The 14,824-nt window shown below is 45.2% G+C and overlaps 2 protein-coding genes across 2 annotated transcripts in view; one reads left to right on the top strand and one right to left on the bottom strand.

Annotated features, from left to right (window-relative positions):
- Nucleotides 1-4,288: 4,288 nt before the first annotated feature.
- LOC136364333 (adipogenesis regulatory factor-like) lies at nucleotides 4,289-7,816 on the top strand. Its single transcript, XM_066324217.1, has 3 exons — nucleotides 4,289-4,543; nucleotides 7,419-7,481; nucleotides 7,637-7,816. Exons 1-3 carry the CDS (start codon nucleotides 4,321-4,323, stop codon nucleotides 7,732-7,734), a joined length of 384 nt encoding a protein of 127 aa, XP_066180314.1. The 5' UTR covers nucleotides 4,289-4,320; the 3' UTR covers nucleotides 7,735-7,816.
- Nucleotides 7,817-10,672: 2,856 nt separating this feature from the next.
- The window catches only part of GLUD1 (glutamate dehydrogenase 1), a 29,066-nt gene continuing 24,914 nt past the window's right edge, over nucleotides 10,673-14,824 (bottom strand). Inside the window, exons 12-13 of the mRNA XM_066324180.1 lie at nucleotides 12,873-12,935; nucleotides 10,673-12,032 (exon numbers count right to left, since the gene is read on the bottom strand). Of these exons, the coding sequence (XP_066180277.1) occupies nucleotides 11,913-12,032; nucleotides 12,873-12,935 (183 nt within the window). The 3' untranslated portion in view covers nucleotides 10,673-11,912. The remainder of the gene's footprint in view (nucleotides 12,033-12,872; nucleotides 12,936-14,824) is intronic.

Raw genomic sequence — 14,824 nt, 5'->3', positions numbered from 1 at the left:
TCTTGGGTGAATACTGTGATAAATGGTTTAAAGGTTATCAAGAATCCGAGTTCTCTGATACCTGTCTTTGCAGCTGTAGTTTCCTGTCATGTGGCAAAGTAAGATCAAGAAACCTGGAGATAAGTTAACAGTTGGTGTGTTGGATGCTGTTGCCCATGTGGCACTGGGATGTCACAGAACTGGAGCTGTTGTGCAGGCTGCACGCTCTGCCTGGGTTATGTCATTTCACCAGGCCCCAAACAATGTCAGGCGTCCCCACTCAGCCTCTCTCCTCCCCAGAGAGGAGCAGGAGCAGCGGACAGCAATAGGACAGTGGCAAAGCGGGCCCCTCTTGGCACCACCTTCCAGGTAACCATGACTGCTGGATTAGCAATGTTGGCGAGGATATCCCAGCCGCTCCTTGAAGTCTCTGGTAGTGTACAATGTTGTCCAGCTCCCTTTAGGGGCTGTCAGCACTGTCTGCCCCCAGGGCCCATGGCAGCAGTCGGGTTTCCTACCCACCGGATAAGTTGACTTTCACGTTCCTTTCACGTTTGATGTTTATTTCCCACCAGTCACACAGATGAGCCCCTCACTCAAAACCCCACGAGGCTTGGCAAATAAGGTCCTTTCCCCAAACCCTGCTGCAGCTGTGCTGCCCAGCTGTGCTGGGTGTAGCTGCGGAGGTTTTAAAGGAGCTGTGGGAGGGTTCCCAGGGGAGCTGCTGGCTGCAGACATGGTGGGCAGGTAGGACCCGGACACGCGAGGCGGCGGTGCGCTGGGAGGGTGGGTCAGTGTGGGTGCTGCCAGAGCCGGGGGGATGAGGGCCTGCAGCCCGTGCCCGTGGCGAAGGTGCCGGCCTTTGTCTCTGCTCTGCAGCTCGGTGTGTCTGCCCGTGCCGGCTGGTGCCTGAGCTCAGGCAGCGTTTGTGTTTGTGCCCCGGCAGCTGCAACCCCCGCGTTCGGCCCGGCCCGGTGGCGTGTCCGGCCCTGAGGCATTGTCCGGTCCCGGTGGCGTTGTCCGGGTGTACCGTTGTCGGCCCGGTGGAGTTATCCGGCAGTACCCTTGTAGGCCCTGTGCTGTTGCCGGCCCCGGCCGCCCCAGGCCGAGCCCTGAGGGGGAGCCGAGCCCTGAGGGGGAGCCGAGCCCTGAGGGGGAGCCGAGCCCTGAGGGGGAGCCGAGCCCTGAGGGGGAGCCGAGCCCTGAGGGGGAGCCGAGCCCTGAGGGGGAGCCGAGCCCGGAGGGGGAGCCGAGCCCTGAGGGGGGCCGAGCCCGGAGGGGAGCCGAGCCCTGAGGGGGGCAGAGCCCGGAGGGGAGCCGAGCCCTGAGAGGGGGGCCGAGCCCTGAGGGGGAGCCGAGCCCTGAGGGGGAGCCGAGCCCTGAGGGGAGCCGAGCCCTGAGGGGGGCAGAGCCCTGAGGGGAGCCGAGCCCTGAGGGGGGCAGAGCCCTGAGGGGAGCCGAGCCCTGAGGGGGGCAGAGCCCTGAGAGGGGGGCCGAGCCCTGAGAGGGGGGCCGAGCCCTGAGAGGGGGGCCGAGCCCTGAGGGGGGACAGAGCCCTGAGGGGGGACAGAGCCCTGAGGGGAGCCGAGCCCGGAGGGGAGCCGAGCCCGGAGGGGAGGCCGAACCCTGAGGGGGGCCGAGCCCTGAGGGGAGCCGAGCCCGGAGGGGAGCCGAGCCCTGAGGGGGAGCCGAGCCCTGAGGGGGAGCCGAGCCCTGAGGGGAGCCGAGCCCGGAGGGGGGCCGAGCCCGGAGGGGAGCCGAGCCCTGAGGGGGGGAGAGCCCTGAGGGGGGCCGAGCCCGGAGGGGAGCCGAGCCCTGAGGGGGAGCCGAGCCCTGAGAGGGGAGCCGAGCCCTGAGAGGGGAGCCGAGCCCTGAGAGGGGAGCCGAGCCCTGAGAGGGGAGCCGAGCCCTGAGAGGGGAGCCGAGCCCTGAGAGGGGAGCCGAGCCCTGAGAGGGGAGCCGAGCCCTGAGGGGGGGCCGAGCCCTGAGGGGGGGCAGAGCCCTGAGGGGGCAGAGCCCTGAGGGGGGGCAGAGCCCTGAGGGGGCCGAGCCAGGCCCGCTGTCGGGGCTCCTCGGGCCGTGTCCCTGCGCTGGGGAGGGTGAGTGGGCCAGCAGAGCAGAATTAGCGGCTGTGGTACAGGGGCTCCATTACAAGGAGCTGTGGTGTTGGGGAATGCAGTTACCGAGACTTTGTGTTGCTGTGATGGCAGAAACCGCGACACTGAGCGCAACCTAATGTCAGTCTAAATGCAGAGGTGATCAAGGCCTGGTGCCTGCAGGGAACTGCAACTCCTCATGGTTTTCCATGGCTTTGGTCTACATGTAGTGAGAGAAAATGGATCCTTCTTGTGTTTGAAAAGCAAGATGTATTTTAATGCTGTGTTTTCATTCTGTGAGGCAAACATTACTTTTTCTTGTATGTAGGGAGTGTTGTGATGGCATGTACTCTCTCTCCTCTCTCATGTTACAATTCAGTATGTACCTGCAGTGCGTCGATGTAATGTAATAAGGATTGGTTCTGTAATTTTATTTTTCCATGACGTTCCCTGCAAAGCCAGTGCTGGTGCTGTACCAGCCCACACACATGGAAGTTGCTCGTGACCTAATGTGGCTTCCAAAAAATCTGTATTTGAGGTACTGGAGTGCATGAGAGCGGGAACCATTCTTCTCTTTGGAATTAGGATAGGATGAGAAGGGGTATTTCCAGTGATAATGTAAATACACCTTGGTAGATACACAAACCTGTTGCTGACTGAGTCCTGCTGTTTTCACACATCTCTCTGCTGTCAGTAACAGGAGCAGCAGCAGAACAGGACTAGGAAATTGCAATTTCCTGCGAACAAGGCAGGCTGTGGGTAGTTGAGGATGTCACAGGGAACAATGTGTACACTTTACTGCTTGGCTGCTGTGCAAAGAATTTCTATTGGTCAGATGCTGGTCTGAGTTATCTGAAATATTTCTGGGTTTGTTTTCTTTTTTCCCTGCGTTGCAGGTCTGTTTTGAACTTTGTCAACAGCCCTTGACTTGATGTCAGTTTAAAACCAATATTGTTACTTTCCTTCTGTATTTTTTGTGAGTATATTCAGGTAGAATTTGCTTTCAGATGTGGTGAATAATCCTTTCCCTGCTGTCAAAGATAAAATGAGGAAAGGAACCCCCCTCTCTATCCTTAGAAACTCAATATCCTATTTAATTGATATAAAGTAGTACTTTGTGGTCTGTGAAAAAACTGCAGTGGTGGGAAGAAAACAGAGCTTTTACTGTAGTGCTGGAAGGAGACATTGCAGAGGAACCATTGCTCATGAAGTACCATGCCTGGCATCAAGAGACACATTCCTAGAGCCTGCTGTGGTGACAGCTGTAGGATAAAGAACAGTTTGATAAATAAACCCTTCTTCTGATGTAGATTATGCATTTTTACCCTGTTTTCAGCAATAATAATTTGATCAACAGAATGAAATCCTCTGTCTTGTGTGAAAGGGCTCAACAGTAGTTCTGCTGGAAAGCTGGCGACCCTGGAAAAAAGTAAGCTTAGTGTTTTGGGGTGAGGTCAGCTCCTGTGAGGCTGGACAACATAAAGGTGCCCTGTGAGAGGAGCCAGGGTGCTGTGGGGGCCACATGCTCAGCAGTCTGCATCCTGCACATCCCATCCCATCGGCTACAGCTGGGGGGACAAGGCTGGGCACCTCAGCCTTTGGCAGCTGGAGTGAGCCTGCCTGAACCCCACCAGCTGTAGCTGATGCCAGAGGCTATGCTGGGTCCTGCAAAATGTTTGCTGTGGAGACAGTGGGGAAGGACACAAACCTACTGTCCTGAGCCAGACCTTGGAAATAAGAGGTTAAAATCTTAATTATGACACACCACGAAATTATGAGCCTTCTCTAACACAGTAGAGATTTCGTCAGATGCTTTAGAAAGCAGGGTTAGTGCCTCCCATTTCTTTTTATAACCGTGAATTTTAAGTCCCACTGGGGATCAAAAGAATGTGGGCAAGAATCATCTGAAACTGGATACTTTTCTATGTAAGGTTTTGAAACGACAGAGTTGATTTAAGCAATTCTTCAGCAGAGTGTTTTGCAATGCAATGCTTTTCTGCCCGGTTCACGACGGGCTGTGCCAGCCTGCGTATCCCCCTGCGGCACTGGAGCCTTTGGTCAGGACAGCTGTGGCATGCACACTGTTTACCAACTCCCCGATATGGAAAAACAAAGCTTTCATTCCTGGGCTATGGAAAACTTCTTCCAATGAATCCGCGCCCTCTCTCCGGGGAGGAAATCATAACAAACATTAATGTCTCTTCACCCTTTTATGCCTGGTATATTAATCACCCAACAAGGGCTCATGACTTTTCCCTGTTCCAGTTTGCATTTGCCCTCTAACTACTGGGAGGAGTCCTGCTTTGTCTATAAAAAGCTGCACTTTGCCAAACAGTGTAACAGAACCGAACTTAGGGACTCACCCATCGCGTCCTGGGAGAGAAGACTGAGCACAGCCATGTTTGGGATTGGGAAGAAGCTCGCTGAGGAAGCTGCACAACAAGCTGGAAATGCTGCACAGGTGGCAGGTAAATACAAATTGCTGCTTTCCCTCCTCCGTCCCTTGGGTGTTAGAAGTATTTGCCCTGCTCCTGCCCCTGCTGCTGGGAGCAAATCTGCCCCTGGGGCATGAACTCTATAGATGCTGCCCTCAAGGGTGAGGTCAGCACATCCTGCAATCTCCAAGCCCTCTAACACTACAGTAAGTGAAGGTCTGATATTAACTACTGGGGTTTCCAACAACAACTTTTCCTATTGTGGCTCATAGTGCGTGGGTGCCTAGATGATGCACTGATGACAGGACGGCCGAGAGCGGAGGCGAGGCTGCGTGTTTAGGGCTTTGCTTCCTAATATGACCAGCCATGACAAATAGGAGTTTGTAGCAGTGCAGTGTATCAGCTCTGAGGGCTCTGATCTGCTTGGTGCTGCCCAGAGGGGTGCAGTTAAGTGCCCTGATGTCAGTGCTCCAGCCCTGCCAGCACTGCAGTCACACACCTCACCAAGAGCACAAGTGCAGCTGCAGGGGCTCAGGGCATGAGCCAAGTTCACTCCTGCAGAGAGTTTTGCTGAACTGGCCCCGAAGTTAAATAACCATTGTTAGCGGAGCTTTAACATGGAGACTTGCACTGCTGAGATTCCTGAAGTGTTTGTGCTTTGTATGTAAGCACTGGAAATTCTTTCATATTTCATTACATGACATTTAGGTAAACTCTTGAAACCAGTTATTTTGCCTGTGACTTCAAATGCTGTAGAAATACTACTTGTGGGCTGTGTGCCCAATGAAGCAAGTGGGAAGCCTGCTACTTATTTACCATGATTTGGTTAATTTTGCTAGGAAGATGAAGGATGAACAATCTCACAGGCACCTTCTTTTACAAAAAATTTGGATTTATTCTTAATTCAGCTATTTTTATATTCAGCTATTTTATATTTTATGCTGAAGCATGAAAGAAAAACACGAGGGTGTGGGCAAATGGAAGCAAATGATGGTGGGCAAACCATCAACTTTTCAAATCTTCAAGTGAGGATTTCTTTCTAATTTTGCCAGAGTAGTCCTAGAAATGCGTATTTTGTGGCAGCTTTTTGGTGTTCCTAACTTCTTTAACACTCGGGAAACGTCTACTGTTTCCTGTGCTGGAAGATATTATGGATGCTTTAGAAGGGACATTTGTCATCTTCAGAGAAGCTGAGTACTAATCTCAATCAGCTGATGGAACTAAGTGTTTAGGAGTCAACAAACTCTAAGAGCAAAGTTTATAAATAGTAGCTGCACTCCTTCCCCGTCTGTCCCAAGCACTTGAAGCTGAACCAGCTCTATGGATATCATCAGTCTGAAGCCACTTGCCTGAATGCTGCCTACATCTTCTCAGCAAGTCCTGCACTGGACCATGGCATTTCCAGCTGGAGCTGGATTCTGGAACAACAGAGGAGGGTCCCAGGCACTGGCCTGACTTTGGCCACTTCTGTACAATCTGCACATGCCTTGATGTCAGACAGTAAATACACAGCACATGATGCTGAACTCATCGTTCCACTTAATACTGCACTGACTGGAAGAATTCTAGAGGTACCCTCAAAACCCCCATTTAAATGAAAATAAAAGGGGGATTAATGCCAGATTTCAAGTAAAAAAAGACTGCCGAATTTGACTGGTGGTTTTGCAACTATTAATTACCTTGTTTCTGAACTACTTCTTTTGCACCTGCACATGCCCCAAAGGCACAGTCCCATGAGCCACTGCCAAGTACAGAGTGGCACAACTGGGCTTTGCAAGTATCTAAAATTAGCACCTATCCCATGGGTCCTGGAAAGAGTCATGAACTTGGCTGTGACCCAAGACTGCTTTGGGAAGCATTCTCCTTAGCTGCACCTTATGAGCAGTGAACATCATTCACATTAGGAAACTGCAGCAAAAGATGGTATGTAATGATAATTAGCATGTCTTTTAAATAGTAGAAAATGTCCTACAAGCTCAAGGTGGAATAGGCCACTGGTTTCTACAAGACACTTAAAAAAAACACTGTTGAAGAGACATTCAATGCAAACCTGGAGGTGTTTGAAGTTTTAGACACTCCGAGTCCACTTAAATATCTTTCCTGACTTCAGGATTTCTCCTTCCTGCCACTTCCATGAGGAATGTCTTGCTACGCCAGCCACCCCCTCAGTATCTGTTGTGCAGAACACATCTATGGTGGGTTTTAAAAAGTAGTACTTGGAGCCAGGGGTAATAAAATAAATACAAGTCCAATGCAAAGCTATTTGCCCCAAACTTCTGACTTTTGCAAGCAGGACTTCCCTGATCACAGCTATTGGAAGCTGATCATCTGAATATTTACCACTCTTTTCTAGGCTGCAGGCCTTTAAGACAATACCTTCTCTTGCTCTTCATTTTTCAGTATGTCTCTTCTATTGAACTTTTCCATGCCTTTAAAACTACACTTACAGAATACATTTTCTTTATGTACAAGAGAAAGTATTAGACTAATCACTACACTTTTGATGTGTTGCTCATACATCATGCCAGTTCAGGGAGTGAGCACCAGTTTTTGCAGTTGGAAAAGGAATCTTTACCAATCAAACTGCTCTCAGCAGAACTTAGCCAGGCTAAGTAAAAGGAAGGTTTCATTGCACCCAAGTCCCTACTAGGGTTTGTTTCTTGACAGTCCAGGTGTCTCACACTAACATCCATAATCTTCATCTATACCAAGATATATGGATACTGTAGGGAACTGCAACCAGAGTCCCTAATAGCACATCTACCATTAGATCAGAATGCCCATCCTTATGGAATAATTACTCATCTTCTAGCCCTGAAACACTTAGGAATCCTTTGAAAATGTGACTGTTGAAATTAGGGGAAGAGTAAAGGCTGCTTAATTGACTTTTTTTTCCTCCTGACTGCAGTTGACACGGTGAACCAGACTGTGCAGCAAGCAGCAGAACAGGCTAAGAGTGCTGGTCAGAAAGGTACGGTGATGTTCTTGTTAATTTCAAACTGTTAGGACAGTGAAATCCCAGACAGGGCCCCCAGCTCTGCTTTGCTCCTTGTCCCACATCTGGTGGGAAAGGGGAAGCTATTGCAATGATGCTACAGTTACCTTTGTTTTTTTCTCTTTTAAAAGCACTTGATGAAGTCTACAAAGTTGCTGAAACTGGTGAAAAAGCTGTAAAAAATGTAGCAAATCAAGCAACTTCATGGGGCAAAAGCTTTGGACAATGAAGATCAAAATGTATCACTACTGAAATATTTGTAAACAAGTTTCTACTACATATACTCTTAAATAAAGACAATACTTACACTATGCATGGCTTGCATGTATTCCTTTGGTTACACATATAAAAATGCATTTACAATCACTGCTCTAGAAAGACTGGATTACTGCACAGAGCAGGCAGCTAGAGCTGTGCCATGCTACTAATGCAAAGATGTTTTTTTGGTTTGGGGTTTGTTTTTTGGTGCGGTAAGGGCTGGTTTGAAGTGGGCAGTATGTAAAGTCAAGCACTTGAGAGCTGGTTTCCTATTTTGTCACTGAGCCTAAATCATGCCTGTTTATGTACAAGCTGAGCACCCAACAGCCCTCTCCAGACAAGGTAAGAACCTCTGTGGCCCTCTGTGTTATTGGTACAATCAGTTAGCTCCTGTGTTGAGGAAGGCTCAGTGTGTTTGAGGTGTGTGCATAGAGCAGCACTGTGATGCTCAGAGCCAATGCCAGCAGCAGGAGGTTGCACTGCTGCCAGCAGAGCACTTGGCTGCAGTAGCTGCTTAGTGCTGAGCTGGGTTACTGGGGCCACTCCAGCAGCTCTGCACAGCACAGGCACGACAGCCACACCGTGCCACAGAGGAGGCACTGACCATGTCTGCAGGGCTGTCACACAGGGACAGCAGCTGAAAGAATCAGAACCAGGTACTTCTGAGTAACTCATCCACAACCAGAAAAAAATCTTCAAAAGCCAGGAACACTCTGTGTGCATATGAACTCAGAATGAGATCTTAGAATCTGACACTACAGACTTCTCAATTAGTAACAGAATAATTTAGAGGTTACTTACCCAGAACCTTAAAATCACAACAAGAATTTCCATTGCTTTGACACTTGTTCCTGATGGTGACAGTTGCCGTCAATGAAAAAGAGCTGTAGCACTGAGTTCTTTGTTGGGATAAAAAAGTTATCATTCTGCATGCTCTTCTGTATAATAGAAACATTTTGCATTTAGTAGTTTGCAGGTGGCACCTGACCCTGAACACTGTGGTTGTCATCCCTGAGATTCATTCACTTGCAGCTTTAGAGTACTTGCTGAGCTACTATTGAATGCTAATTACGTACCTAGGCAGTATTAAGTGCTGAATGAGAGCTTACAAACACCCAGTAAGGGTGTGCTTTGCTCTGTGTAGTAGGTGTAGTTCAGAGCAGTTACTAATCTGTGCTCAGATCTAACTTCAAGTCTTGACTGGCTCCCTGCCAAACAGTACAGCAAGTTTCTTAGTAAATGTATAGTGGCATATAAGTGAATACAGGCAGTAATAAGGTTAATAGCTGGCAGATAAGGCTTTTGTGTGTGTGTACATCATATGTAAGGAGGGTCCAATATCTAACTGATGTTACAGTTTTAGTAAAAACCCCCCAGTGTTTATAACATGCATCCCAGAGAGTGATTGCTTTTTCAAGTGTGGCTTGGGCTGGGAAAAGGCTAGAGCTGCTTTGTACCCAAACCTCAAAAATCTCATTAACTCATAGAAACTGTTCAAAATTTTGCTACTTTCTTCTCTCTGTTGTTGTTGCTGGGTGTTGGCAGGTATGTGCACAAAATGTGATAAGGAGCATGCAACTTCTTTTTTTTTTTTTTTTTTTTTTAAATGTCTGATCCCATTAGGAGTGAGGTCAATAATGTTTAGAATTGGTGAGATTATTTCAGAGCAGGCTATCACTAGAAGCCAGGAATCACTGATAAGGATTTGGTTCTTGTGTTTAGCTACAAAGGGCAAATCAGCTGATGTGCTCTTAAGCCAACCTCAAGAGTCTCAGCTCTGACTGAAAGTGCCTTAAGCTGTTGTTACACCCACCCTTGGATATGACTGGATTCATGTCTCCAACACTGACTGTGTTTAACAAGAGGTCAGTAGCTACTGCAATCAAGCTGCTCAAAGGAGATCCAGTGAACCTTAAGGGTTCATCTCTAGGTTTACTAAAATCATGCCAGGTGGTAGGTCTGGTTTTTTTCACGATATCTCTGAAAAATAAGTGATAAGGTGTATGTACACAAAAACAGAGGATCCTAATGAAATGGGGAATACAGGCATGGTGCAGGCTTTGGCTTTTTTCCCTTTGGAGTTGGTTGGAGGTAAAAGATATCCCAGTTAGCTATCCATGCCATCTTTCTGTGTGCTCCAGCACTGAAAGGGTCCCATTTTTCAAGTTTGCCCATCCAAAAGGACTGCTTTAGTAGCTATAGAGGAAATTAGGCAGGGGAGGGAGAACAACAGCAGAAGTTTGCTTTATGTGAATTTGCTGCCAGATAATGTAACACTGCTTTTTAGATTATTTCTGAATTTTTATAATACAACTGTTTATTTGTGAGCTTTCAGCCACAAAGTTTTGGTTACAATTTGTTGGAGCTGAACTGTTAAAATCATGATTTTGTTTTACTTTATAATGGTTTATGTAAAAACAGCACTGAAGAATATGATCCAGGGTACATATCTTGTGTTTAGAGATCCATACCTTGACCACAATAATTCTCAAAGGGTTCATGTTTTTTTAAATATTATCAGTGTGTATATGCATATATATATATATATGCTGCACTTATTTGATCTGTAGTATTTTTACAACCCTAGATGCCAGCATATATGATGGAATAAGCCACTAATTAAATGCCTCACACAGGTTTATTGCTCCATGCTAACTACTAAAAGAGTTCTTTGCACAAATTTAAGAGGACAAGCTAAAAAGATCTGAAATGATTTACTAAATATATCCAAAATCTTGCTAATGGGCAACTTCAAGAGATAAAGATCTGTATTAGTGGGCCCCTTAAGATAATTCAGGGACAGTATCTTAGTAGTGGGTCAGGTTATGAATAGACATGTGTGAAGAGCTGCAGATTGTAGCTACAGAAAGCTATTGCATGAAATAGAAAACATTAATACACCAGCATAGTAGGTTTGGAAAGGTCAACTTTTTTTAATAACTGCTCTCTCCAGGTTATGTCATGCAGTTACAAAGTAGTTAGGAAAAAGCATGAGTTTCTGGGAGGGACTAATTTTCTTTTTAAAAAAAACATTCATATTCATTACATAAATAACATCTGGCACTTCAAGGGGACTCCAAGGGACAAAAGCCTTACACTTCAAAAACTGTGCTTGATCCAATATTTTGTTGAGGTCTATTTTGTTGTACTTTATGTTCAAAACTTTCAAGACCTCCTCATGGGAAAAAAAAAAAAAAAAGGCTGTGTGTGTTAAGACAGTGAATTAAGTTTATAGCAGCATTCTAGCTCCTCTGTGGTTTGGCCAATGATTTCTGGGTTCAGTTTCACTCTAGTTGTTCACTGAGGCAGTATCTAATTTTCAGAAGGCCTCTGAAAGGAAAAGACTGAAAAAGAATTCCAAAAACTCTAAGTATGATTGCTTACCAAATTCAGAATATCCCTTTCTTAAAAATAAAGGAAACAACCTATAGTCAGAATAGTTATGTAGATACTTGATTAAAAACATAACTAGAGTTGCTCAATAGTTTCAGCTTATAAAAATATTAGTCTGTCAGCGCTACAAACGTCATGATGATAGTCAAACTAGGTTGAACAAGCAAGGAAAGGCAGTCCTGTAACAGTAGCACAGTTAAAGAAAAAATATTGCCTTAAGAGAATCAGGCCTGAAGCTTTACTACAAACAAAAACTAGACTCCTATTAAAGTTAATCCCTGCTGGAGGCCCGTTCTTCTTTTGACAATGCCACAGCATTGATCATACAAGGCCTTACTGAAAGTGCTGAAGCCAAAATTATGTCATTAAACAAAAGTGCATGAAGTAATAATGAGCTAAGTGCTCATATAGTACACTATCTGATCTGAAGTCTGAGAAGTGGCTCAGGTGGCAAGACCACTCTTCCATACATAAAATGTACCATTTTGTTTTGTAGGTGAAACACCCAGAATGGCCCCCACAAGTGCAGATGAACTGTTATCTTCAGATACATACTTGTATACAATTTCCTAATCCATGGATTTTTATTGTAAAAAAGACTAGTTTGGAACTGGAACTAATTGAGAATAGAATCCACTATAATGTCAGAAGAAAAGAAAATTTTGTGGTTACATGTAAACTTGTGATAAGCTTTCTCAAGAAGAGGGTACATTAACAGCGAAGGGTGGGATACAACAAGGAGCGGTCATGGCCTGTTTATGTAAAGGTCAAACCAGCCTCATTGTACACTTTGAAGACTTTCTCAATTGCATTGACGTAGGCAGCTGTTCTCAGGTCCAGACCCAGGTTGTATGTCATGGCAGTACGCATGATTTGCTGAAATAGAAAAGGTTACATGTAATTTCTGCAAGTTTCTCCAAAGGAGCTCAACAATTTTGCTTGTAGGATCCAAGTAAGGAGTAAAAGGAGCTGCTAGATTGGTATCACAGCTCTGATCCTTTGTGGATCAATTCCGAAATTTCCTGATTCCTCTTACAACTGAGAACTGAAAGGGAAGAACATCTTTCTCAGGTCACTCTATTACCCCTTTTCAATTCTTACACTGATAGGGAGAGATGAGATGTTTCAAGCAGCCTTTGTCCATTAATTAAACATAGAGCATAGAGGAATTAATCTAAAACTGCTAATGGTGAAGTAAAGCACTCTTATGTAGATGTCCCAGATTAGCTAGGCACAAGAGGACAACTAAAAAGTTTCTACTTACTACAGCTTCTACCAGAATAATCTCTATTATTACACCCAGTTAAAGTTGGCCATGATGGCACAGAGCAGAAATTCTTCATACTCTGAGTGACTTCCATTAATCAGGTACTATTTATCTACTCCTTTAATTGAAAAGAAATTCTGTACAACCTATTCAGAAACTGTCCCAAAGTCAAGCTGAGCCAAGGGAAATATAGGTTGGATATGAGGAAAAAGTCTGTTACAGAAAGGGCGATTAAGTATTGGAATGGTCTGCTCAGAGAGGTGGTGGAGTCACTCAGCCCTGGATGTGTTTAAAAAGAGTTTAAAAAGTGCCTGGATGTGGCACTGGGTGCCATGGTTTAGTTGAGATGTTAGGGCTGGGTTGGACTCCGTGATCTTGGAGGTCTCCTCCAACCCAGTGATTCTGTGAGTTTTCTCTCTGGTACATATATAGAGCTATGCAGTATTTACCCGGGCAGAACGTTCCATCGTGTAAGCCAACCCAGAGTGCACAATGTCTTTCTCAGATGCACCCTGCAACAACAGAGAATAAAACCAAAGTTTAATCCAAGACACGAAAAAGTCCTTATTGTGTGCTGAGGACAATGACATGTTGGATTTCCATAATTACTGAAGCTTGCTCACTCATTCTCTTCTAATGATGGGTGAAGGATCTAAATAGCCTTTACTGTGTTACTTGAAGAGTTAGCTATGGTCAATTCAATTCTAAAACCCCAGATGTAAGCACTGAATACTTTTATGGGCTTAGCTTCTAGATGCATGATGCTACCATTATCTACTGATGTGGCAATTACTGTTTTCCTTCAGACCACACAGTAAATATTAAACAAAAAGCTTCCAAGAGTCAACAACCTATTGCAATTGTTTTGAAGACAGGATTCAGGAAGAGCATAGATCTCAAATTCACATACTCCACATTATATTAGCCCTTAGCAACTTTATTCCCATTAAAATTTAAATACACAGAACAATAAGCAGTTTAAGAATTATGATGACTCATTGAAGGTTCAATGTTTCATCATCCTGATTGCTGTAATTTACTAATAATTTTTGACATCTGGCTCCACGAAATAGCTGCTTTCCCTCAAATACCAATTTGGGCTAGAAGTAGAAAGTGCTAGGCCAGTTTCTATGGTTTGTGCTTAAGAGATCCAGCATTTGCTTTAAGCTACAGAACCCATCACACATGCTACTCATAGCCTAACGTGTATAAAATGCACCATATTCTGGAACAGGCTGAAGTCTATTGCTATCATCTGGCTGTAGTCCAAGTTTATATGCACTTCCCTTCATTTCTTCCTGAGGAAGCATGGTTTAATGTTTTTCACAACTTGCTGGACATTTTTCCCCTCCTCATTTGTCCCACCTCCTCCTGAATTTGAGTTTAATAACCAAACCAACCAATGCTTTTAGTTTCCATGTATCCCTTGGCAGAGTATTGCACACCTGTACTGTCTGCCCTGCTAGAACCATCCCCTTATTCTTCATTTTGCACCTCACTGTGCTGGTTTTGTGGGAACATATCTCACTCTCTTCCACCATTCCCTGCAGTGAACAATCCATCCTTACCTGCCTCTTCCCATATCCCTCATTCTACAGATCTCTGTCTCCACCTCAGACCTTGTTCAGGCTAGTAGGATCTAGGTTAGTTCATTGTTGCATGCCAGAGAAACTCTTGTACTTTTATCTATCCTTGTGATCTTGCTCTGAACTTTTTTCATACTTCCAGTGTTTGAAGATGCAGAAACCTGAACTGCACACAGTATTCAGAAGGCAGCACACTCTGAATTCATATGGTGGCATCATTAGTCTTATCCCTTCAGAACAATTTCTAATGCTGGACTTGCTTATTGATTGCTATGGATTTCTAGGCTTGTATTTTGTCATCACCTCCAAAATTTCCTTTTAAATGCAAATGGATGAGCTCACAACCCATCACTCCACATGGAAATGTCCCTGCTGTGTATTGCTACACAATAGATAGCAATGAATTTTACCTGACCTTTCTCTGCCCATTGATTCACTCTTAAAGGAACAAGCTACAGTTTTTCACACAGCTGTTATTCTGGAGTTACAGAAACATCACACTGTCTGTGGTGTGATATCTTGTTTAAAGTTTTTTGGAAAATCAGGCAAACTGTATCAACCAGAGCTCCAAAATACAAAAAGCATGTGTATTAAAACTGAAGCTTTTTTACTGTGTTGCAGGTATTTTGCATTGGCTGAAGTAAAAAGAAATCAAAAATAGCTTATTTCCACTATTCCAAAGCAGTTCAGACCATTTGCTTGCTTTCTTTGTTTGGCCATCAGGCTAATTGTGTACTAATGCTTTGCTTGGGGAAAAGTGCTCCAGGATAGCTACAATGGTGAAATTTAGATTTCAGTCATAGTATCAGAGTACA

The sequence above is a fragment of the Sylvia atricapilla genome, chromosome 8 (assembly GCF_009819655.1).
Source record: "Sylvia atricapilla isolate bSylAtr1 chromosome 8, bSylAtr1.pri, whole genome shotgun sequence".
NCBI classification, from domain to species: Eukaryota; Metazoa; Chordata; class Aves; order Passeriformes; family Sylviidae; genus Sylvia; species Sylvia atricapilla.
This window is presented reverse-complemented; position numbering and strand designations above follow the sequence as displayed.